Source organism: Neodiprion lecontei, chromosome 5 (genome assembly GCF_021901455.1).
Source record: "Neodiprion lecontei isolate iyNeoLeco1 chromosome 5, iyNeoLeco1.1, whole genome shotgun sequence".
Taxonomy (NCBI): Eukaryota; Metazoa; Arthropoda; class Insecta; order Hymenoptera; family Diprionidae; genus Neodiprion; species Neodiprion lecontei.
In genome coordinates, this window is record NC_060264.1 from 32,305,700 (window position 1) to 32,331,790 (window position 26,091).

General features: G+C 38.3%; 3 protein-coding genes and 1 long non-coding RNA gene across 6 annotated transcripts in view; 3 read left to right on the forward strand and 1 right to left on the reverse strand.

The window, feature by feature from the left end:
* Window positions 1–8,152, forward strand: part of LOC107217144 (plexin-A4) — a 68,394-nt gene extending 60,242 nt beyond the window's left edge. For 2 of the 3 annotated variants that reach the window (XM_046740626.1, XM_046740627.1), the window contains exons 4-12: window positions 1,858–2,589; window positions 2,688–2,813; window positions 2,933–4,155; window positions 4,306–5,226; window positions 5,334–5,547; window positions 5,655–5,838; window positions 5,914–6,648; window positions 6,795–6,940; window positions 7,179–8,152. In XM_046740626.1, coding sequence (XP_046596582.1) covers window positions 1,858–2,589; window positions 2,688–2,813; window positions 2,933–4,155; window positions 4,306–5,226; window positions 5,334–5,547; window positions 5,655–5,838; window positions 5,914–6,648; window positions 6,795–6,940; window positions 7,179–7,355 — 4,458 coding nt within the window. In that variant the 3' untranslated portion in view covers window positions 7,356–8,152. The remainder of the gene's footprint in view (window positions 1–1,857; window positions 2,590–2,687; window positions 2,814–2,932; window positions 4,156–4,305; window positions 5,227–5,333; window positions 5,548–5,654; window positions 5,839–5,913; window positions 6,649–6,794; window positions 6,941–7,178) is intronic. The other variant, XM_046740628.1, reaches the window with a different exon arrangement.
* Window positions 8,153–9,828: 1,676 nt separating this feature from the next.
* Window positions 9,829–12,366, forward strand: LOC124294618. The gene is made up of 2 exons (XR_006904523.1): window positions 9,829–11,517; window positions 12,325–12,366. It is a non-coding gene; the product is annotated as an uncharacterized LOC124294618 (long non-coding RNA).
* A 2,481-nt stretch (window positions 12,367–14,847) lies between these two features.
* LOC107217156 (NPC1-like intracellular cholesterol transporter 1) lies at window positions 14,848–24,626 on the reverse strand. Its single transcript, XM_015654541.2, has 8 exons — window positions 24,200–24,626; window positions 20,747–20,993; window positions 19,979–20,058; window positions 18,440–18,899; window positions 17,502–17,750; window positions 17,030–17,332; window positions 16,379–16,943; window positions 14,848–15,967 (listed from the first exon to the last, which is right to left on the reverse strand). Exons 1-8 carry the CDS (start codon window positions 24,298–24,300, stop codon window positions 15,036–15,038), a joined length of 2,937 nt encoding a protein of 978 aa, XP_015510027.1. The 5' UTR covers window positions 24,301–24,626; the 3' UTR covers window positions 14,848–15,035.
* A 714-nt stretch (window positions 24,627–25,340) lies between these two features.
* LOC107217136 overlaps window positions 25,341–26,091 on the forward strand; it is a 73,042-nt gene continuing 72,291 nt past the window's right edge. The window contains exon 1 of the mRNA XM_046740636.1: window positions 25,341–25,705. The gene's annotated coding sequence lies outside the window, so the exon portion shown is untranslated. The remainder of the gene's footprint in view (window positions 25,706–26,091) is intronic.

Consider the following 26,091-nt stretch of genomic DNA (forward strand, 5'->3'; position numbering starts at 1 on the left):
ATGAAGCACATTGCTCCATAGATATTTCTTCGAACGTGTAACACTAAGCTTCTCATTTCTTTCATTGTCAGCCAATGAAAGTAGTCGAACCAGCAGATTCCGTTTCGGTTCATAGGATACGAGAATAGTAATGAAACTTTTGTTTCATTATCAATTTGGATACCTCAGAGGACGGTGAAAATCATTCTTGAAAGAACCAAGCATAGGTGCCCGCGTCTTTACGACTATAGGATTCTAGGTATATTACAGTGTCAATGCGCGTGTGTCTGCGTGCGTGAGGTTTCCTGTTTCATTGACTTTATCTTTGATGGGTGGTTCGAGCATAGTGTAGGTGTCTTCCAGGTGTTTTAACTGCACCGGCACGTGCGATAGTGGTGTACCTAGGTGGTACCTAGCTATACTCGTTCCGATGACCAAACTTACGGTGTACCAAAGCACCTCGGTCAGCCGGAAGAGGTATTGGTAGAATAAAAAGTGTACCTAATAAGGTGTGCGCGCATACGCAAGAGGAATTTATGACTCTTATCGGGTTGGAGAGATGATTGTAGTTATTACAGAAGGCTTGTACTCCACGATAAGAAGTTATTCTTAACTTATTGTATGAAAGGAAAAATGTGTCTAGAATTTAGAACTGTATGGATGGACGATACACGCTTCTCCGTGTACCTATTGTCAGGGGAATTTTAACCCACAACTCTTTTCTGATGATAATCGTCGCCCCGGTGCCCATCGTCCTTCTCCTCGATTGGCCAACTAACTCATTATTATAAATTATCCGGAGCGTACCTTTGGAAGGAGGTACTGCTCACCCGTGTTGTTAATGACTCCAATCCATGAACGTTCTTTATTTGTTTATTATTTTTATTCTCATACAGTAGATATCAAGCGTCATTATTTATCACGAGTTGTAAATTAACAGATGGATCTCACGGTTTCGTTGTGCACTCGTTGTACTGTTACGTCTATGATCGTTCTTTGGGCTACGGCTACCATGTACTTAAATACACCAGCTCCTAATGTTGCAGGGCGTATAATTTTTTAAATCGTATCATTCTTTCACCTGTCAATTATAATGCGAAAGATTCACTCATCCTTTCCCGTCTGAATCCTATATCTATATATGTATACCGCATGGAGTCCGTAGTGGTTGACGGACAGGAGGTGTGTATCATCTGTTTAATAGTTAAGAAATATCTTGAATGAAATAATCACGGTTCCTGTCTTGTGGGCAGCGTTGCATTGCATTATAAATATAACGTACTCTTTCTCTCTACTAGCCGGTTAATTTATAGCAGTGGTATCGTTTATTTCTTTCTTCGTTTATGTAGGTACGCTTGAAGAAGTAGTTGAGTGTAGGTACGTACGTACATGCCTACATACCATAATACCCACATTGTACGAAGGTACGCCACGTCTGCAAGAGTAGGAAATTCGTGGGCGGGTCTGACCAATGTGGTCGACCACTTACCGCGCGTTTAGAGCAATAAAACTTACTTATACTCCCTTCTTCGGCGCCCTCGTTCTGCCCGCCAACCCACCCCCAAAAACCTACTTTGCTCCGAAGTTGTCAATTAACATGAAACACGCGTAAGTCTGGGTTAATCGTAAATCTTGGCCTGTGATCGATACCGCTTCCACTTCCGCTTCACCGCTACACTTCAACTGTTTCAACCCCTCGGCACCCTCGTGGATTTGAAATTAAGTCCGGCATCGTTCGGCGGCGCGTTACTTTCTTCCTTCCATCCTTTCTTCGACATCGTACTTGAGACAAAAACACACGAATGACGAATATAAATTAATCTTGAAGAACTTGGCTACTGCGGTCATTAATTTCTGGTTTTTTTTTTCTCGTTTCAGGTCGTTGTTGAGACTGCGACCTCGGCTCAGAAGTATGGAGACCTTGAGGTGGATCCGAAATCCCCGGTGAATTCGGACCTACATTTTGACTCTCAGCTTATGCATCTCTACGTAATGACACAACGCAAGGTGTCCAAGGTCAAAGTTCAGGAATGCTCGGTATACAAGACGTGTTGGGATTGCTTGGAGGCCAAGGATCCTTACTGTGGTTGGTGCTCGTTGGAGAACAAGTGCAATCTGAGAAGCGACTGTCAGGATGCAGCCACCGATCCCTTGTACTGGATTTCGTACAAGAGCGGTCGGTGCACTACCATAGCAAGCGTCACTCCGAATCAGCTGCAAAGAACGACTGCAAGGACCCTGGATCTTGTGATAGAGAACCTTCCGACTCTCCCGGGACAGTTTCTCTGCGCGTTCTCGGCCCTCGATAAAACCCTCATAACAAATGCTACTCGAAAATCGTACGGCGTTAATTGCACCACTCCAAGGACCGATCTGCTGCCGTCGATACCCCAAGCCGAGCACCACTTCACGGCCAGATTGTCCGTCCGAATGACCAGCGGACCCGACCTCGTTGCCACGAATTTCACCTTCTTCGACTGTAACACGTACAGCTCTTGTACCCAGTGCGTTTCGTCGAGCTTCCCCTGCGACTGGTGCGTCGATGGTCACAGATGCACGCACGATACTGCCGAGAATTGCCGCAATGACATATTGGTCACAGGAGTCAGCGTGAGTAGTGCTTTTTGTCGAGGAACAGTTTTAACTGGATTGTTTTCCCTTCATTCAACCTGTGTTATATTGATCCGTTGTGTATTTATAATTTCCAGAGAATCGGCCCGAGTTATAGAAGTGGACCAGGTTTCTGTCCTACTATTAACGCCACGGATTCTAAAGAAATACTGGTCTCGTCTGGAATAAAGAAAAATATTCGTGTCAAAGTGCATATCATTGGGGTGAGCGCAGAATTTGATCATAAATCTGAAAATTGTCGACCATGTTTAAGATGAAAGATTCTGCATGTAATACCATGGGATAAAAATTCTAAGTATTCTTCTGTTTATCTCTTCAACAGCAATTCATCGTACAAACGAGGTTCGTCTGTCAGTTCAACATCGAAGGACGTGTAACCAGCGTTAACGCACAGCTTCTAGCAGACACAATATATTGCGATTCGACAGAATTTTCATACACGTCAAGGGCGCCTAACATCACGGTACCCTTCGCAGTGATATGGGGAGGCTCAAAGCCTCTGGACAATCCTGACAACATTCACGTTGTTATATACCGTTGTAAGGACATGGCTGACAACTGTGGCATGTGTTTGGCTCTCGCCCAAAAGTACGGATGCGGGTGGTGTCAAAGCTCTGATAAGTGCGAGGTGAAAGAACAGTGCAATAATCGAGGTTCCGGCATTTGGCTAAACAGAAATGAAACCTGCCCAAACCCGAAGATTCAATCGTTCGAGCCGCAGCTTGGACCCTGGGAAGGAGGTACCAACGTAACTATACGAGGGATAAACTTGGGGAAAACATTTGCCGATATATACGCTGGGGCGACGATTGCCGGACTTCCGTGCGAGCCTTACCCTGAACTTTACGTCAGGACGAAACAGATCGTATGCAGAGTTGACGGACCTGGTACTCCTCAGGAGCGAAAGGGACCCGTGATAGTCAAGATAGAGGATTTCCGTGGTTACTCGGACGTCAACTTTGAATTCGTCGACCCTGTCATCGAGTCCATATCGCCTAAGTATGGCCCTCGGAGTGGCGGGACCGTAATCAGGATAACAGGACGTTACATGAACGCCGGCAGCAGGATACTCGCTTTCATAGACAAGCTACCGTGCTCCATAATAAGCGCCGAGGCCAACGAGACTCTCTGCATGACCAGTGCCAGCAACACCACTCGTAGCGGTGTGCTAAGGATGCAGTTTGACAGCGGAGTTAGGCAGTACAACGGCGTTTTCGAATACGTCGACGACCCCACGATAGAATCAGTCGAGAGCGGCGTTGCGGGACAGATCAAAATACCCAAGGGAATTCCCGCAGGTGGTATAAAGATATCGGTAATCGGGAAGAATCTTGGATACGTGCAGAATCCTCAAATGTACGTCTATTACGACGACAAAATGTTCGTCTCTCAGTGCGCTACGTTCAGCCATACAAACATGATATGCAATTCACCCGCCGTCGAAGTATCCGAAGATACTCACCTGGACGCTGATCATCCACTGATGCTGGAGTACGGATTCCGCATGGACAATGTCACGGGCGTACAGAATCTCTCCGCTAATGGGTTCGTGATGAATTTCATTGTATGCAGTGTTATCGTACCCTGACAACTTCCAATGCTTGTTTATACTGGGTGGCGTTCTTCAAACGTCGAAATCTTAGCATATTTCAACATTTATATCTCTTTTCTGACCAGTATACTTATCACTTACAGGCACAAAAACTTCCTGCTCTACCCGAATCCTGTCTACGACGTGTTCGAGGAGGAAGTGAAGTACTACAAAAGCGACTATCTCACCATAAACGGTCAGAACTTGGACCGCGCGTGTCAGGATTCGGACGTAACTGTCCAGATCGGCAATTCCTTCTGCAACGTGACGTCCCTATCGAGGCAACAACTAACATGTCGACCCCCATTACATCAGCCTCCAGCCTTGGACAATACGGGTCTTGCCAACAAGCAGGAACTTCCAGAGGTGATTGTAGTCGTCGGAGGTGGACTGAAGTATAAAATCGGGAAGCTCAGCTACGCCTCGCCAACCGGTATCAACGGGTCGTTGTCCAGGCCCGCGATGTACGGAGTTTCAGCGGCCATAGTAATCCTGCTGTTCATTTTCACGGCGTTCCTCGTCGCTTACCGCAGGAAATCAACGGAGAGCAATAGAGTGCTGAAAAATATGCAGGAGCAAATGGATATCCTTGAACTCAGGGTCGCCGCCGAGTGCAAGGAAGCCTTTGCCGAGCTGCAAACCGAGATGACGGATTTGACCGGCGATCTGACCAGCGGCGGCATTCCGTTCCTTGACTACAGAACTTACGCCATGAAAATACTCTTTCCTAATATCGATGACCACGTCGTCCTGCAGAGAGAGAGACCTGAACTGATGAGAAAAGAAAAGGGACTCAGATTGTTCGGGCAGCTGATCATGAATAAAACATTCTTACTGCTCTTCATTAGGACCCTTGAAAGTAACAGATACTTCTCGATGAGGGATCGAGTCAATGTTGCCAGCCTTATAATGGTTACGCTTCAAAGTAAGATGGAGTACTGTACAGACATTCTCAAGACACTTTTAGCCGAACTTATTGAAAAATGCATGGAGGGAAAAAGTCATCCGAAGCTACTTTTGAGAAGGTCAGTGACAGTGACCAATTAAATATTTGCTCTTCTGGTTAGCGAGTTGAATTTTTTTTCATGTCAAGTACGATTACTGATGCTGGAAATTGCTGTTATATTTTCAGAACTGAGAGCGTCGCCGAAAAAATGCTCTCCGCATGGTTCACTTTTCTTCTTTACAAATTCTTGAGAGAATGCGCCGGCGAGCCACTGTACATGCTATTCAGAGGTATGAAACAGCAGGTGGACAAGGGACCGGTTGACGCGATTACCTCAGAGGCTCGATACTCATTGTCAGAAGAAAAATTGATTCGCCAGTCTATCGACTTTAAGGCAATGGTGAGTGAAAAGTTGGAATTAACAATTGGAAAATACTAAGTATTTAATAGCTTTGAGAAAACAGAAACTAGTACAACTGGAGATTAACTTAAATAACAATCCTGCAGACCGCCTACGTGTCGATATCCCAGCAAACTGTATTTGTCAGTGGATTGGATCCAAACACTGAGAACGTCGCGGTGAAGGTTTTGGACTGTGACACGATATCCCAGGTGAAAGAGAAGGCATTGGATACGATATACAGAGCTACTCCGTACAGCCAGAGACCGCGAAAAGACGACTTGGATCTCGGTAAGTAGCAATGAATGTTTGATAGCAAGATTTGCGGGGTCCAAAAAAATCCTGCGTACTATAATGAAATAACAGTTTTTCATCGTTTGTTATCTGCAGAATGGCGCACCGGCACATCGGGCAGATTAATACTGTACGACGACGACTCAACAACTAAGGCTGAGGGAGACTGGAAAAAGAGGAACACGCTGAACCACTACAGAGTGCCGGATGGCGCGTCTCTGAATCTAGTCTCGAAACAGTCGTCTCTCTACAACATCTCGATACTCTCGGAGAAAACTGACAAGTCTCACAAATATGAAACACTGAATCTCAGCAAATTCAGTTCCGCCAGTCCTCCGTTGTCCCGTGCTACTTCGCCGCTAAACCATGATCACGACAGCGGAATAAAGTACTGGCATCTCGTCAAGCATCATGACACAGACGCTCAGAAGGAGGGCGAACGCGGTAACAAAATGGTCTCGGAAATATACCTCACAAGGCTACTCGCGACCAAGGGTACCCTCCAAAAATTCGTCGATGATCTGTTCGAGACCATATTCAGTACCGCGCATCGGGGGTCCGCTCTTCCCCTCGCGATAAAATACATGTTCGATTTCCTCGACGATCAAGCTCTGCTTCACGGCATATCAGACCCCGAGGTCGTACACACGTGGAAGAGCAACTCCCTGCCCCTTAGATTTTGGGTCAATCTTATCAAGAATCCAAACTTCGTATTCGATATTCATAAATCGAACATCGTTGACTCCTGCTTATCTGTCGTCGCCCAGACCTTCATGGACAGTTGCTCAACGTCGGACCATAGATTAGGTGATTATGCAAATATATCCGTCGATTTATGCCTATCTATATTTTGAGAATTTCTAAGAACCTCGAAACACAGCATAAAAAAATTTATGATGATATACCTTGCGTTGTCATAATTGCTAATTATACTATCGATTTTTCAAACACAGGTAAAGACTCGCCGAGTTCCAAGCTATTATACGCAAAAGACATTCCAGGGTACAAAGAATGGGTGGATCGATATTATTCCGATATTAAAATTATGCCCGCAATCTCTGATCAAGATATGAACGCTATGCTTGCCGAAGAATCTAGAGTAAGTACCTTCGATATTTTTATTGACGTACGTTTTAACCAGCTTTACGCACATTAGATTCCCGAATGCCTGTGTGGAATTTTTCACAATTCAGTCCTGCGTCACGGCAGTTTACAGGAAATATTTGCAAATTGATAAGAATATTCTAACATCAAAGTAATATGTCAGTAGTGCTTTTCAAAACTAACTTGAACGAGTACCAGTGATAATAAAATATTTATTCACCCCATTCCCGCAGCTGCACTCGACAGAATTCAACACGAACTGCGCACTCTACGAATTGTACACATACGCGGTAAAATACAACGAACAATTAATCGTAACGTTGGAGGAGGACGAGTTTTCGCAGAAGCAGAGGCTGGCCTACAAGCTCGAGCAAGTGCACAACATAATGGCAGCGGAGGGAAATCCCTGATGTCTCGCTAACCATGTCGATAGTACAACAACGTTCACTAGATCTCGCCAGGATTTGCCGTGCTGAGTTATATTAAATAGGTATATTAAATTAAATTCAATTGATTGAAACAAAACGGAAGAAAAAGAAACAAGAAAAGAAAATAAAAAAACATTTCCGATTCACACGAGAAAAATCCGACGAAACGAGCAACTGGAGCCTTCGGCACGCGTCCGTCTGACAGGCTGATGGCACCTCTTCTGCACTTTTTACTCCAGTGTTGATGACAACGTCGGGAGATAATGTCATCTCGGGTAACACTGACCTCAAGTATCAATGGTGTATGATTAATATTGTGCTTGAGGTAACGAGAAGTGTGCTACTAAACGATTATTACGAAAGTGATGACGATGAATAATTGGGCTGCAATTTTTGCCGCTGCGTAATTTGATATTACGCAATGTAAATACAATGTAATAATTATGAAAATTCATGGGTGTCTATAAAGCATTCTAATATCGCGATCATGTAAAACACACAAGAAAAATAATGATCGCACCTAATTACGCACACACGGATCGCCGCTTCGCGTCGGATATTAAATCGTGTGAATAAATATTATCGTCGTCGTTCTCGTCGTCGTTTCTATATAAATACATATATCATCGAAGTATCATGACGACGACGATATACGAAAATAATCTTTTAAATGATAAAAATAAATGTTATTATGATAATTAATGATTAATTGATAATTATTTATAATTAATTAACAAATGTTGTATATGTGTAAAACGATTTAAACGACCCGACTATCAACTGATATACACGTATATACGCATATACGTGTATATCATTACGCATAGCGTATAAATATTATATATAAATATATATATATATATATGCATGTATATATATATATATATATAAATATACATGGATGCATACAATTTAAATACTATATCTTAACGATAAGTAATCGTAATTGATTTTAACGAAGAAACATTTCCATCCACCGCTACTAGCTGAGAACAATTTTTCGGAATATGAACTGAGGTTTAAGGATAACAATTAATAATAATCACTAATATTAATAATTATAGGTAGTAAGGATAAGGAATAATAATAACGATAATGATAATTAATATTTCTACGTATAAAGGCTCACACACACACACACACACACAAATCCACATCAAGACATATACTTACATTAATACACAAACGAAACGCTCAGGTATTTAAATCTATGCATCATCAACTACTTCCGAGAAGACGTCAGAGAACGCTAACGTACACGTACCTTTGATACATGTATATATTTACGCGTGTGTGAAAGTTTGCGCGGAGATAAGGATTGTTTTTTTTTTCTTTTTTCTCGCTTTCTTCATGACAGCAAGAAGGTACAACGCACGAAGAATGCATAATTTTTTCCGGGATTACGAATTTTTCGTGCACCGGTTAATTTTTCCGTTTCGTCTATAGACAAGGCCGTTCCTTATCATCGACGGTGGTCAGAAGATCGAAATGTGGGTTTTAAGAAACAGGACATCCGATCCCACAATGTTATCTGACTCTGTGCATTTGTTCTTTTTTTTAATTTAAACCGTATACAGGTGATTCTGTACGTCGTGTACACGTACGTTACAACGTTAAATACTTGAGGCAAAATCGTGAAAAGACAAGAGCGAAGTGGGAGGAGAGAAGTAAAAATTTGAAAAATTTGAAAAAAAAAACAAAAAAAAAAAAAAAAAAGTTGAGACACAAAATCGAGAACAACACATCCAAGCAATGGAACAGACTGTGTATTTAGTTAAGTATAGCTATATCATTATGTATGTATATATATTATATGTATGATCTATAAGGCCACGTGCGCGAGGTTATCTCGATGTGACGGTTGTGTTGAGTGTGCGTGCTTCCCTGTTATTAACCCCCTAGTCCCAAAATCATTGTATGTAATCGAATTCCCCCTACCTCTCAGCCCGTCATCATTCCTCCATTAATTGTCAGTTTTCATCGGTCCATTTGTAATTTGTATAATTCGCTGTCATTCTCGTCATTCTCGTATCTGTTATATTATAAATTTTTTTTTTTTTTTTTTTAATTCTTATTTTCTTTCTTTTCTTTATCTACATTTCTCCATCATATATCGCCATCGTTGTAATTGTAACGTTACGCATATACATGTATTTGTGTGTGATATATATATATATACACATGTATATATAGGTATATATAAATCCCTGGTACCCCTTTCCTTCTCCATTATTCCTACCCCCTCCAATCGACGATAAACCATTTCGTGCCACTTTTCCTCGTAAATAAAATAATATGCTTCAATGCCTCCGTCGTCATGTTGTTGTCTCATTCTTAATAATTATTGTTGTAATTCATAAGGTATATAAAAAAGAAGAAGTAATGAGCGAAGGAAAAAGTGAGAGAGAAAAAAAAAGTATCGCCGGAGAAAGTAGAACAGAAATAACAATAACAACAACAATAATAATAGTAGTAGTAGTAGTAGTAGTAGTAGTAGTAGTAGTAGTAGTAGTAGTATTAATAATAATAATAATAATAATAATAATAATAATAATAATGATGATGATAATAATAATAATAACAATAACAATAACGATGGTAAAAATTACTGTGGTAGTTAATAATTGATCACTGTTTAAGTATTGTCTGATTGTATCGCATCGATAACATATTATGGGTACTGGTACGAAATCATTGTATGCATATATGTATGAATATTGATGTTACGTACGACTCACTCGTTGAACGCAAGTATGTAATATACAGTATATAAATGTGTGTATGGATACGGATATAGATATACAGGTCTACATACATGTGCATGTATTCAAGGGTGTCCCATATTTAGGTTGTTGACGAATTTTTTAACGTATATCCCCCGAAATCATTTTCAAATAATTCAAAAAGAGTTGCCTAATTTCTTCATATTTTTTATCTCAACTCTAATCCGTGCCGACAACAGGGTGAACTTTGCTATTTAAAATACACGTGTTTTCGGACACATTTCTAGCATGTATTGTATTGTATGAGTATGCAATTCTTCGCGCTTGCATGGTACGATGATGTGAATTTTACTCTCAGTCAGTAGCACCGATGATCGCTAAAACTTCGCAGTTACAGATTTTTTCTTTTTTTTTTTTTTTACCCTTACAATGAATTATCTACTGAAAATGTGTTCGTCGAAACACGTGTGTTTTCTTTTAAATGAGAAAATCCACCCTGTTGTCGGGACGGGTTAGAGTTTAGATAAAAATCTAAATAAAATTGGGCAATCGGTTTTGAATTGTTTGAAAAGGATTCGGTATGTATGCGTTGTAAAAATATGTCAACAACCTATATACGAAACACTCTAATATACATGTATACGCATATGCATATATGCATATATACATGAAACGATAATCATTAATGTAACGTTAATTATCATTATATCTGTGGATAGATAGACATATTTAGAGTGAATGTTTGCACGTTTAATTTTGTACGCGTACCGATGGTGAATTGAGGAGCGAGGAAACGAGCTGATGGAAAAACGATACTTCACCACAAACAGACAGACCAAATACTGCGAGAATATTATCTCTCTTACGATTTACACAATGTACACGCAAAATACTCCGTAGGTATACAGGTATACATATTGTTGTTGTTGTTGGTGTTGTTGTTGTTGTTATTATTATTACTACTACTACTATTACTACTACTACTACTACTACTACTACTATCATTATTATCATAGGTATACGTGGATATGTTGGGGAATGGGAGATTATGATAACAAAAAAAAAAAAGTGTGAACGTTGTAATAATTGTGTCAGTTTTAACCAGTGTGTCAATTTCTATGTGCAGTTGTCAGTGGAGAAAGTATATAAATATTGCTCAAAAGAAACAAACGGGGAAAAAAATAAATAAAAAATAAACAAACGAATGAAATGAACCGACGAGAGGGGGAAAAAAAGTGAAAATGTTACGCGAAAAAAAGCAAAAAAAAAGAGAAAAAGAAATTAAGAAAATGAAATAAAAACAACTATGTTTAATATACGTGTGTGTATTTGAATGGAAATGGAACGCTAACGAAGCTAAACGAAATTATGCAAAACGAAACGAAACGTACATACATTATTGTAAACTTGGTAGAAGAAAGGTAAAAAAAAAAAAACAAAAACCAATAATTACAGTAATAATAAACCTTAAAGATTGTAAATAAAGTGCAAACTGCGAACGAAGTTTGATAATTGTGAAAATATTTGAAAAAATGAAACTAGTAAAATCACAATGATAAATAAACAAATGAATAAATAAGAAGATAAATGAATCCTTTTCAAGAGAAAACGAAAGAACGAGACGAACGTGATGAAATGCATTGCACAGTAGGGTGGTAACGCCGTTAAATAAATAGACAAATGAAACGAGTGAAAGAGAAATTTAAAAAAAAAAAAAAATGGATTCTATTCATTAGCTTTGGAATATATCGATGATTTATGCATTGTCATTGATTTGCCTCGAGCATTCGACAGACGAGCATTAACATGTTGTTGTGAAACAATACGACAAGCGCCAATTTATAATGGTACTAAATAAACCCAAAGTGCCTCTGGTAGATTTTTGGGCATGTAAGCTTGAGTAATAAAAATAATAATAAGAATAATAAGAATAAGGATCATTAAGAACGAAACAGAGAACAAAAAGAAAAAAACCAAAAGGATGCTAAAAACTAGAGACGTTTATTAACAATAACGTGACACAATTTACTAACAAAACGATAATAATGACGATATATAGGTAGATAGATAGATAGTTAGTTGGTAGCCTGTAGTCTGTGTCTGTGTCAGTGTCTGTCTGTCTGTCTGTATCCCATCCTGAGTGTCCCACCTGTCCTCCCTCTGAATGTTACATATTAAATAAGAGTAAGTGAGAAAATTAAGGCGAAAAGTAGACCGCGGAATGAGAGAGATCGTAAGAAATAGCGCATAAGCAGTTGAAAAATAATGAATAACAGGGAAGTAGAAGGATGGAATAAAAGTAGAGAGCGGATCGAAACGAAAAGTTTGAGCAAGCAAAGAATAAACAAAATAAAATAAATGCATAAATAAATAAATAAATAAAAGATAAAAAAAAAAAAAAAAAAAACGCCTCCGAAAATTTTTAACAATTTTAACGATTCTTCGTTACTCATCAATTGAAATTATTATCACTCTGCGAGGAAACCGCCCGCGTTACCCTGTCGTAAATGCATTACGGTAATATAATTGCGATCATTGTGCTCGTCACTCGTTATTTCATAATTTTAAATACACACACACACACACACACACACACACACACACACGAAAAAACTCAAACACAAAAACTCGAATACACGTTTTCGCGTTCGCAGATACACTCTTTCACAAAATAATAATACCTCTTTGCTAACGTATAGATATAAATATATGTGTATGTACATATGTTTATATACATATATACACATGTATACGTATAGATATATATATATATATATATATATATCATATGTATATTGGTGTATGTATATATTGATGGTTCCTTGTTATGGTTATTATGTACGATTCTACGATGACGGAGAAATTCCCAGTTTGTAAAATTTCTAATAACATTATAGGCTAAGATACCGTACGTATAGGTATACATACGTATATATATATATATATATTTAAAAAAAAAACAAAAAGGATGATGGGAAGCGGAAAAGTGAAAAAAAGAAGAAAAAAAAAAAACAGAAAACGAGAAAAGACGAAAAAAAAAAAAAATACAAAACATAATAATGATATGTAATTTGTTGTATACCGTTTGTGCGCCAAGCTTTCCCCCGTAATACTTCCTCTTGTGCACCCGAAAACGATCCCATTTTTTCCTGTCCCAATATCATCATTCCCTTTCATTAACCGTTCTGTGTGCGTAAATTGTACGCGCCCTTTACCTGTGAAATGTTATCGTATAATTGTGCGTCTACGTCTGCCGTGTACGTTCGTTTGTTTGTGTTTGTTTACTTTTTCTTTTTGCTTGTTTTTTTTTTTTTTTTTTCTCAAAGAAGGAAAGAACGAAGAAAAGTAGGAAAAACACGAGAAAATGAAAAGAAAAAAAGAAAAAGTAAACAAACATTGTGAGACAGATGCGTGCATTTACTAATATTGCGTGCATCTGTTATAAAAATATCGTCTCTTTACGCGTATACATAATTAAATAATAATAATAATAATATCATCATGGTACGTGAGAAGTATATACATATATATGTATAATATATATAATATAAACACACATATATTATGTTATGTGAAAACAATGTTCGAGTGAATAAGTGACGGGATATTAAAAAAGATGAATTTGAATAGCTGTAACGAAGAAACAAACAAACGAACGAACGAACGAACGAACGAATAAAATGTATGAATGATTGAATGAGTTTATGGCATGTACGACTAAACGAACAAATATTATATATATATATATATATGAATAACGGAGCGAATGTCCATGGACTGTGTAAGACTGAGAGATGCAGCGAAGGGCTATACGATAAAAATCAGTCGTTTCACCCCTCGCAAGCTCGTATAATTATTTTTACTTTGTGATTATATATTATTATTTAAAAAAATTCAAGTACTCACATGTGTATGTGTATATATATATATGTATGTATATATATATGTGTACGCAAAAACCTACACACACGCGCGCGTGATGTACTTCGCATGTATGTACATCCGTACATATGAAAGAAATTACATCCGTTTATACGTTACGTCGGTTTATAGTATAATAGTCATGTTCCTTCTTTTTCTTTTTTTTCTTTCTTTTTTATTTTTTTTATTTTTTACATAGTTTTTTTCTTTTATCCTTTAATCAGTCGTTTATATATATACTAGTAATAGTAATAATAATGATAATATTAATAATAATAATAATAATATTAAATAAAATAAATCTATATCGATCGATCGCGATCTTGCACTATGTACGTTATTTTTGTACTTGTTTTTTTTTGTCGTTGTTTCTTTCCTTTGTTCCGTATTTTTTTCTTTCAAATATATGACGAGAATTCACTATGTTTTTCCTTCCATTTTCACGTCCAATATTTTCAACATTTGTACATTACATTATTATGCATATTATTAATCGTGTGACACGTGATGATGTTAAGGAAAAAAAAAAAAAAACGAAGAGAATTTGGGAAAAAAAATGAAAAGAAATCAAACGAAATAGAAAACGTGAACGAGAAAAGGAAAGAGAAAAAGAAACAACAAACAGGCATCAACACAACAACAGCAACAACAACAAAAACAACAACCTGATATATACATATATATATAATAACTATATATATATATATATATATATATGAACATGCGTTTTAAGTTATAATAATAAATCTCCAAGTTTTTTATATTATTTTTGTATAAATGTGTGACGATGATGACATGATATGCGAATATGATTAATAGTATCAATAGTGTAATAATTTTGTATGTTTATTGAACCAAAAAATAAATATTATTGATAAAGAATACATTCATATCGATATTAAAAATATAACAAGATGCACAGTGCCGCGTGTATGTCACGTCATTTTTTACTTGTATTGATATGAACCGGTGCAAATTTTTATCTTTTACTCCATCTACATCACAATTGTCGATAAAATTATTCCTTATTATTCTCAACCGGTGACATAAGTTCGGTTTCCGCTTCACCCCGTACGTCATCCTTGTTCAAGTCGATTTCGTTTTGTACAGTTTTCCAAGGTTTCGGTACAGTCTGTTTGCTCGTGTCGTCTCCACTATCGCAGCGCAAAGCTCGGGGACCAATAACGCTGAACACAACCGGTAGGAACATCAAACCGTGCCACAGACCGATTGTAACAACTAGGAAAAATATTTTAAAAAACGAGCGAAATACGTAAGCCTCGGATGTGGCCAGCAGCGATAACGCGAGCAGAGTTGATCCCGCGCCGTAAACAACCGCTGCTCCAATGTGTTTAACGGCGCTTATAGTCCGGGGAACTCTGCTTCCACCAACGTCCGGCACCGCCGAATTCAGAAAGGAGTGAGCAACGTGGGCGGCGTAATCGACGCTCAATCCCACGGCGAGCTCGAGACCGATGCAGGACACTATGTCAATGGTCAAACCCCAGTAATACATCAGACCGCAAACGTCGACGAGGGTCAGAAGCACGCACAAGAAGATCCAGAAGCAGGTCTGAAGCTCCGCGACCAGCACAGCCGTCATTCCCATCACGCATATCAGCGCGAGGATCAGGTTCCGGGTTACCTCCTGCGATATCGCCTTGTCCGTAACCCAGGTCGCGAACACCTTGCTCCATACCGTGACGAACCCGTCGATTCCCGAACCAGAGCAGATCTCTTTAAGACCGTCCATCGCACCGAGCCATTCCTTGGGATCGTGGAATTTCGCGAAGATAAATTCCATACTCGATATCAATATTTTTGGCGCCGGCTCACCGCAACTTAGGTTCCCTGCGAAACGGAAGTTCGTTTGATACTTTCCGCCCGACTTACTGAAGAGAAACTGCGATAGGTAATTCCTGAACGATGACTCGTCCACTTTTGATAAATCTGGAAATTAGAATAATAAACCAGTGAATATTAGACTGTAAATTGAATTTAGTTTATTTATTCCCGACTCGACTGAAATTTTCACTTTTATTATCCGAAAAGTGGGTCGAAAGTAGCATGTCATTCCATCTTATACTTTTTTCCCGCAAATTCTTATTTTACGTCGAGATTTTTCCACGAGACGCATGCGCAGTGCAGAAATAAAGAAAACAAAAGAGGTGGTCTGGCCAGAGTTGAGTCGGAAATCAAGTCCTATAGAGAACACAGGAATAAAGTCAATTATTCCCTCGGTTGATTATTGCCCGAGTAAACACGGGAATAATCTTCGACTTTACTCCCTTGTTAGATAATGTACCATTTGATGTCGACTCCACTGTCCAAAAAAAAACCTTTCGCATTTCTAAGCCTTACCTTCAACGTATAATTGGTTCTTCGCGAACCGGGCAAATTTCACCGGCCACTGATCAATATTCTGCAAAATGTCCAAGCTTTTCAACGTCTCGCATAGTTGTAAAATTTTGGGAAAATTGGAGACGTAATCGAGCTCTCCCATGAAGATAAATCCCTCGTGGCCCTGTTCGGGATAGTGTTGTTTGAATTGGTCCAAATATTCTGCCAGATATGTTCCCTCCGGCAGAAACCACTCGGGATCAAAATGCTGCTCTAAACGCGTCGATCCGTATATACCGAAGGCTGCAATACCGGCGGTTATCACCAGCACCGCGGGTTTTCCCCACCTTGTTAATATTCCGCGGGAATACAGAAAGCCTGTGACACGCCACGAGATGCGATCCTCGTTTTTGGTCCGCGGCTGATAAACGCTGTGTACTATGCACGGTAGAATCCCGTTCCTCTTGGCCTCGATCCGTTTCGTATCGAGGGTAAAAAATGCAACGAAAAATGTGATTTGCAAAAGGAAGGTAACAAAGACACCGACCGCTGCGTAAATACAAAAGGATTGAAGAGACGGGAGGATCTGCAACCAGAAATAAAACCACCCTTAAAATATATCCGCACTGCAATACACGTGCATTCGAGACCTCATCTTCTTCATTCGCTCACCGTCGACGCGCCTATGACAAAGGCAACTACGTCCGTCAAAGACGTTATGAATATCGACGATCCAGCGTGGCTCAACATCAGTGCTATTCTCTCGGTCACCGGACGGACATGATTCTGCTCGTTGGAATGGAGCTGGTCCCAGGCTGCCATCATGACGAATATGTCGTCCACCCCGAGACCCATTAGCATGAAAGGCAAGGACGTGTGAACTGGTCCGTAAGGAACTCCGGCCAAGGAGCAAATTCCCACGGCAATAATGAAGGCTCCACCTACGCACATCAGCCCCGCGCTGGTCAGGCAGAACTGTTTTGGACAAGGAGAAATGGGTCAGAAGTTGGCGAAGTAGGGTAACTGCACCATTCTTGGTCACTCCACCACTTGTGGTAAAAATTAGTTTGAATTTTAATCTCTTAAGTTGCTCTATTCGTGACTAATATCCAACTTTGAACAAGTTTTTATGAATGATTCTTACGCGCCACTCGACCCAGTTGAATCTCGAAAGTATAACTTGAACGTAAAACGACATCAGCATTATTCCGCCAATGAGTTTCGCGATGTCCTGAAACATCGCTGACGAGCTAATGTCCCCAAAACTCCTGCCGGCTTCATACCAAAGAGCTAGGCCTCCTTCTATGATCCGTTCTTCCAGTCGAAGCTTGTCAGTTTCATCCTTGGCTGATTCCAAAAAGACTTTTTCCCATTCTAAAACGTCTTCCGTTGCCTGTAGTAAGAAATTTTAAACTCAGGAAACTAAAGAAGGAAGTCGTCTGATTTGATCGGTAATGCTCGTGGAGTCTGTCAGCATGAGCAATGTGGAACTAACTCATTGTCAGACTGCAGCGTAGTTAAAGATGAATCGATCTGAATGAATTCACTATCATTGGCTCGAATAACATTTCGGGAAACTTTTTAATAGTTCTATTTTGTGTAACAAAAAGGCAAACTCAACGAAGGGCCGAGCATAAATTTGCAATATGAGCGAATATTGTAAATACGAGAAGCGAAAATACCGTTACCTGCTTGTTGCACAGGATTCTTTATAATATAACAAGAGTATGTTACGCGTTCTTTCACGAAACCAAAAATTGAGGTTAGGATCCCGTAATGTCAGATTTGTTCGCGACAGCGCATGCGCGCGGTACTGAAAATACCACTTTTAACTCCTAGGACGTAAAGTGATCTTTTCAGTACTCCGCACATGCGCATTCGCAGACTGACTCGACAGTCATAGAAATGGATACTTGGTGTACGGAAAACACGCGTGAAAAAACACGTAAAACATGTCCGCGTTGCATAGAAGATATTTTTCTCTCCTTCCAATTTTTTGTTGCAGACAACGGTGCCAATTCAACTTTAACGCGCCGTCGTCCATTTAAAAAATAAAAACGGAATCACCGTGTCCTACCTTACCCAGTCGGCAGTTCCCACGTCGTTGCCAATTTTGTCCATGTCAACCGCTGAAAAATTCACATTTAAAAACCATTGGGTTTTTACCGCCGTTGCACCGATTATCCGTCCAGTATCATCCCTGATTATACCGCCTAAGAGTTCACCGTAATTCATTTTATGTCCCAAACTGGGACTGGTCTTTACAGTTTTTATACTGCGAACAATTTCATCTGTTGTCAAGTTACTCATTGTAGCATCGTCAAAGTTCCATACATCCAGAATGCTCTTCAGGTAGCAGCTCTTTTCGAACGAGTTATACGTGTTGCAGTACACGCTAGTCGGTATCCACGACAATATACCGAAGCTATCCTCATCCTCATTCTCAGATTCGTCTTGTTCATCGTCGAAGAAATAGTCTCCAACATTATCTGGCGAGTTGATTTGACGAAGCGTCCGTACGAATTTGGGAATTACGGGAATCCTGCGTGAATAATCCATATATATACAGATATTTCATGTTTTGTCTTTCGCTCAGAAGAAATGGAAGTTTTGTAGCGTGTTTTTTCCAGTTAAAAAATTTGTGCGTTAAGAATATTACAAGTGTTTGATGATGTATCGTTATCTACAGGGGTTGTTAATCTGGGTAAATTAGTACATCTACACATGTCGAAAACCTATATAACGATCGATCTGCGATCTGCTTATCCTTCTATAGATTAAGTTGACAAATAAAATCGTGATAAATTACAGCTGATATAATAGTTTTGACCGGTTACATCGTCATGTTTCGGTCATACGTTCAAGATTAACCATAAATTGATACGTAGAACGTGCTGTGACGAAAATTTCCAGGTCTAGATATAAAATCACAAGAGTGTATAAAAGAGATACACGATATGTGCGTATCTTCAAGATCATCATCATCATCATCATCATCATCATCATCATCATCATCATTATTATTATTATCATGATTCATTTCTCTAACATCGAGTTATAACTATACTCAGAAAAAAATCCATAATATAATATTGTAATAAGTTTTTTTTAACTATAATAACGCACTAAACGAAAAGGTTACATCTACGACCCCTGATAAAATTCACTCATCTTTAGAGTAAACTGAGTGTAAAATACGTAACTCTGGCTTGACGATTATAATCCAAATAACTCTACAGACCCCGATGATAAAACAATTAACTTCTGTGTATAGGCTGCATAGACAATTTCTTTTATCGTTGGGGTCCGCAGAGCTAGTTGGATTGTAATCGTCACGCCAAGATTAAGTAGTTTATAATCAGCCTGTCGAAAGTTGCATGTATTTTATCAGAACGGCATATATTTTTTTACAAGGCCGAAAAATCATTACTGTTACATCATTATAAATACAGAGCAAATACTGCTGTTGATGTAACGACAAAAAAAAAAAAAATAAAAAATACTCTAACGCTAATTGTATCACAAGTCGCAGAGGCAGACAGTGTATGAAAATAAAAAAAGTAAATCTTTTCCCGATTGATAAAACCATTCGTATAAATTAATATGGATAAAAATTCTTACTTTAAGCATACATCTGTCCAGGACGTGTTTCCTCCAGTGGTTGCGTGTGACTTTAATATACGGCTCGTAACTTCGTTCAGCTATAAAATTGTAAGGTAGAATTTATCAACCGGATGTTACGTGAGTAATCACCTTATAGTCATTGGCTTGGCCGACAACAGTTTTTTTCCATTAACGAACTTTGTAATTAAATAACTGCCGTATATCCAGGTCCAAGGACACAGAATATTCGAGGCTTGCCATCGATAATGAATCATGAATTGAAACTGATAAACAAAACTGGTTTTTCGTAAGTATATAATATCGTTAGAGAACTCAATTTTATATTTGCGATTGAAAACCAGTGAGGACTTTTATATTTACCGAAATCAGTGAATATTCACCAATTCATATTTTGGAGTGCATAAAGAGACTCGAGCAGATCATTCTACAGTTCGTGTTACAAGGGCTTTGAGTATTAAATAACTCGTTTGTTTCGTTCAACTGAGTTTCAAATTATGCATAGGCGTAAAATTTAGCCGTGTAATATTTGTTATTATAATTATAATCCGTAGACCGTTTATTGCCGTGCGAAACCAGTTTCGTCGAGTATCTTGAGGTCAGAAATCGTGAAGAGATACGATATAAATAGAATTCACCTGTACAACCATTAAAACGTGTTGAAACAGTTTTTTTTTTCCTTTGCAAAATTCATCTCATACTGCAAGAAATTTAACAATTTTATTACTACACGTTTGCAGAATTCGAGCCCAATCTTGTCACGCTCACCTTCATAAGCGCCCGAGGCTCCAAGACGTTTTCACCTGTCATAATTAAGGTTTGGACTCTCAATCCCTGGCCGAAATTCTCCATGATCCATTCCGTGTCTCGTAGAAAATCGGAGTCTGGAGGTACCCAGAGTTTGAGAGGGTTCTTCTCTTGTCGGAAACACAGAAGTCCCGCGAGGCAAAATAGAACCACAACTGTACTTCCGGCAAGCCATCTCGCCGGACGTTGTGCGATACGAAGTCCGAGTCTTAAAAGAAAAGAAATTAATATTTCAGGGTAAAAACGATTAAAGCGATGATTTCACTGACGGAAAACCGCGATACTTAATCCATAGATGAGCAGTTTCACGATTGAAAAAACTAAAACGCGGCTATTAGATTTATGTCGAATGTTAACGAGAAATTGGAATGTAAAGAAATCGTAACACGATAATTAAGTTGTTATTTGACTGAAGTGATCGTATTGAACTTACGATTAGTAACGTTATCCCAACGATTCATGCCGAAGAAAAACCGTTATTTTGCGACTTTGAAATTGTCTGAAATTCAGTAAATCGTAATAAAACAAAACACACTCGTATTTCGAAATCTTAGTTCCTCAACCCTTCGGAACATAAATCGTCCGTACCGCAAAATTATTCGCGTGATGATAAAAAAGTCTAACGCTTCTGTGCAAACGCCGAACGCGAAATTTCAAATATGATAATAAGATAATATTTATAGGTCAAGTTGAAAAAATAATTGGTAATTAAAAATTTTATAATTTAGCTGTCTAAAATGTTTGTGTATCAAAATATTGATGCAATTTAATTATTTATCAAAAATAATCACTTTAGTAAATGAGATTTTTTTTTACATTACGTATATTTATAATTGGAATATGACTTAATATGTGATGACTCGTATCAGCAAATAACAGTAACATTTACATACTTATCACATATACGAAATAGCTGATGACGATTATAACGATAAAAATTATTTATCACATTTTTGCATTAACAAGTATACGAATTTCTTCAGATTACGGTGAAATATATATACCACATATATATATATATATATATATATATTTTAGAAATGGCGGAACTGTTTTTTTATTACCATATTTGCTTTGGTGATGAGAAAAAATCTCACAGTATTAAATAAATATTTTTTTCCCCTTCATATTTTAAGTATTACAAAATTTTTATTTTTCAATATTCTAAAAAGCATAAAATTTTGCGAAGGTAAATAAATTTTCAGGTGATCATTCCATTTGAAATTTTTAAAAGAACAAGATTCGAGATGAGCGTGAGAACATTTCTCTACACATTAGTGTTGAAGAGTTGAAAATCATTGCAATATTAAGACAGGAGTGATTTTTGTTACGATAACGTTACTAACTTCATCAAGGAGGATTTGATTTCCTAATGGAAAATGTATAAATCGTTCATCTTGGTTAAAATTGTGCGTGGAATCGGATACAGCGGAAACAAAATAGCACAATAAAACGTATGCAGGAAATCTCTGGTCAAAGGGTAATCTCCGAGTCACGTGTGCATCTCCAGTGCAAGCACACGTGAAAATTGTTATTCGTATTTTATTAGCTACGCTCGGTTTACATAAAATGTGTAATTGTCACTAATTAGAGTTTGCCCTTTGAGCAGAAATTCTCTGTATATGTTATACTAGCAGCCCATCCCGGATTCGCACGGGCATATAATAATTGTGACGTAACTATAAAAGATAGAGACATGCTATCGCGACATTTTTTATAGATAGTGATGTGTCCTGAAAAATTGTAATACATCATTTTGTTCTATCATTAATAGTTTTCGCAGCGCACGCGATCGAAGGAAGTTTTTTGTTTATTTTTTTACAACTTGGGTTAGATTATTCAAGTTTTAGTAAGCATCCCTAATTTTTTTGAAAATGAAACATAGCCTATGTCACTCGGGAATAGGGCAGCTTGCCAACGGTGAAAGAATTTTTTAAATCGGTCCAGTAGTTTCGGAGACTATTCATTTCAAACAAACAAACAAACAAAAAATCAAATCTTTCCTCTTTATAATATTAGTATAGATAGTATAGATAGTATAGATATTAGTATAGATGAGTTATATGAATACATGATTAATATCACATCTTCCGTACTGGCTTATCTGCCATATTCAAATGCTGTAGAAAGTTTTAAGTATCGCTGACAAAGAGACACGATCGTCAGGATCGAGAGTTAGTTTAAAACAGAAATTATTATTCGGAGGCAGTGCGTGTTGTAATGGTAAAAAATATCGTGTTATAATTTTTAAACATTTTTTTAGTTCACAAGCAAATATTTTTCTAAGATACAGATAACAGTGGGACGTCTAGTCATTCCAATGTATAGAGTGTGACGCTTGCATTTATATCAGCATGATAGATATGTACGTATAATGTATAAATCTAGCATGGGTGGCTCCTCCATCGTACCATTTAATTGATTGCGATAGCCGGCGATTACTATGTTATAAGTATTGCAGTCGGTGTAGCAGAGTTAAGAGATAAAATAACAATGGATGTGTATTTGTTTTCACAATTTATGTCAACTGCTAGGTTATAACAGTAGCAGATAAGTTGTAATCTTCTACCTATGTATTAGGGTGTGTCAAAATAAAAAAAATTTCGATTTTCCAACGGGCCACACTTGAAATAGTTAGTTTAGGTAGAAACAAAAATTCTGGCGAAAGATGAGCATTGTCGGTTGAGTGAAGATCGGGCACATTTGATTTTTAATCCTTTTTACCTCTTTATCGAATTTATTCGTTTTTCCCATTATAAGGATACTCACGCCACGTGTTACATATATACATATGACTCTCATGTTTACATCCAGAAAATATTTCGAAAAAAAGTAAAAGTAAACAGTCTAAAAAAACTAGGTTCAAAATTATGATCGGCATTTTCAAATCCGTTTTTCAAATTTATGCGTAGATTTCTTTATTTCTGCGTCAAATAAACCATGAATTTTACAAGAAATTGATTGTAGAAGATGTTGATGGACATAATGGAAATTTGAATTTTCAATTTGAAGTTACTGGAAATATTAACAAATGAACTATTGATTAGATTATTATATTTTCGTTTCGCTTCAATTCACTTTATTTGAAATTAAATATCGCGTATTTCTAATCAATTATTGCATATTATAGGTATATCATTCAGTTTAAGTTCTTTGCGCAAAAACGAATTAACTGTTTTTATAATTCGTTATTTATATTCTTTCGTGTTTTGTCATTTTGTACTCCTTTGTTCTAGGAAAAAAAAAAAAAACAGTAAATGAAAAGTAAAAGTTTCGGTGCCAATCAAGTTTACTGTTATGGAAGACACAAAGTGAAGAAATTATGAGAAGTACGTAAAGATGGGAAAATGTTTTTCAATCGTTGATCGCGGTAAAATTAAAATAATACATCCAACACCTCTAATTTTAACTTACTCATAAAAGACACGCTCCGACGTTCGAGATATCTGTACAGGTACACGTCGCAGCAGCGTTCGGACGGAAGATTTCGCTTTATTACCCGAGTTGTTCTCCATCTCTTTGTATTCCAATCTGTCCTGATACTGCCGCCGCGGCGTGTAACTTTGCCGAATTTTGTTGGAGTACTTTTACCGAACGTCACATTCTAGTTTTCAGTTAGAAAAAAAATTAATAAACGCGAGTGCGCGGGTACACGTATTACAAAGCGCACGCTACTGCACATTCATATAAATTTGCGGTCCCAACAGATGACACGATTCTTCGCTCAATGGGTAACTTCTCGGGATAAATGGTTGTTGCATTTATCATTCGGCTGTTATAGAGAAATCTGGGTAATTGTGCATTGATAGATCGACTCTGCCAATAATCACATACTCGATACGCTTTTATAACGTTGAGGAAGTAAGAGAACAGGAGACGAACTCCGGTATGGAACGTTGCTTCAGATTTCAGTGCAGAGTTAGTAGTACCAATGTTTGCCACTCATTGCGTCTGTGTTCTTTCGTCGTTCAAATATTCGATTATTAAGTGTTGACAGCTGCCTGGTTTAGATATTTCGAACGACCCAAGAACAGGAATGCGTTTAATAAAGTTTTGTGTATACGGTGTTTCATACACCCATGCATGCACCAGATTACAGCTGGATGTCAATGACTGGAACGCAATGCTGCTAATTCTCACTGGAGGTAGCTTCGTAAAGTGTAACGGGGGAATGAGAGTGAGAGAGAGAGAGAGAGGTGCATGTCGGTTATAATCTGTCTCGCTCTACCTGCCGCTAACTAGTCTAAAGTTGCATTGAGAACAGTCGGTAAGTATAAGAGACTTGTTTACCCCTGGCCGCTCGAGCCAACCCAAACGTGGAACGAATGACCGTAAACGAGCCAACAAATCTCCCTTCCATCTTACATATTTAATTCCCTACTCGTTTTATCGCTCTATTTTTACGTAATTTAATCAACGTGATCGGCAAAAACATCTTTGCATTCAAAAGACCGAATTGAAACGGTCGTCAGTTCAAAATAGTGTCGAACACTGCCGCCAAGCGGCGCTTGGGTAGCGGGTGACCATCTTGTGATCGTGGACAAGTTATGATCAGTTGGTGGTTGTGATCCACGGCAGTTCCTACATCCCGGCGTATTTGACTCTTTCGTGAGTATCTGAAGCAATGTTTCGTTGATCAAAAACATTTAATAAGTGCCGACAGTCGGTGTGAATGCATCTTATACTTAATTGCTAATATCGCGAGTGCAGTCACATAACGAGAAACACGTTTAGGTCGGGTCGTGTGTTTTGACTAGTATAAAACAAATGCCTCTCTCTCGCGATCTTGTTTATACATCGTCTTGCTTTTATTTTGACTTGTCGGCATCTCGAAATGTTCTCATTCGTATGTAGTACGTGAACGCTGAGTAAGTGCGCGTTCAAGCTGAGTGAATCTCATCAAGTGTTGCGTGGCTGCAGGTGAGTCTTGCATTCTGTTTATTACTCGACGCTGCACGAGTCACGCAATTGTTCAGCACTAGTACAGTTGATGTTGTTTGTATCACGATTGCTTTCTACTTATGAGGCACCGAGGTACACAGTTCGGGCCAATTATATTTGACACTCCTGTCATTGATCAAGTGGCATAAGCTGTGTCGTCGTAAAGTGTGACTAATCAAATTTGTGTTAGAGATCGGCATAACAACCGACACGTTGTCTATCATATATCTGGTATATTAATTACTATCCATATTCATGATTACGACAAATAACGAGGCCGAAGGTTTGACCTAACCTAGCAACCTATCTTTTTTTCACTTTTTCATTCTCCTTAGTGACAATATCCCGCGAGGCAAGTGTCAGTT

Excerpts from the sequence above, each read along its gene's own strand:
- LOC107217156 (XM_015654541.2), bottom strand. The coding sequence starts at position 24,300 with ATGGAGAACAACTCGGGTAATAAAGCGAAATCTTCCGTCCGAACGCTG. Across the intron at positions 20,994-24,199 it reads TCGGAGCGTGTCTTTTATGA|ACTCGGACTTCGTATCGCAC; the intron begins GTAAGTTAAAAT and ends TTTTCTTTTAAG. Across the intron at positions 18,900-19,978 it reads TGGACAGATGTATGCTTAAA|GATTCCCGTAATTCCCAAAT; the intron begins GTAAGAATTTTT and ends TTATTCACGCAG.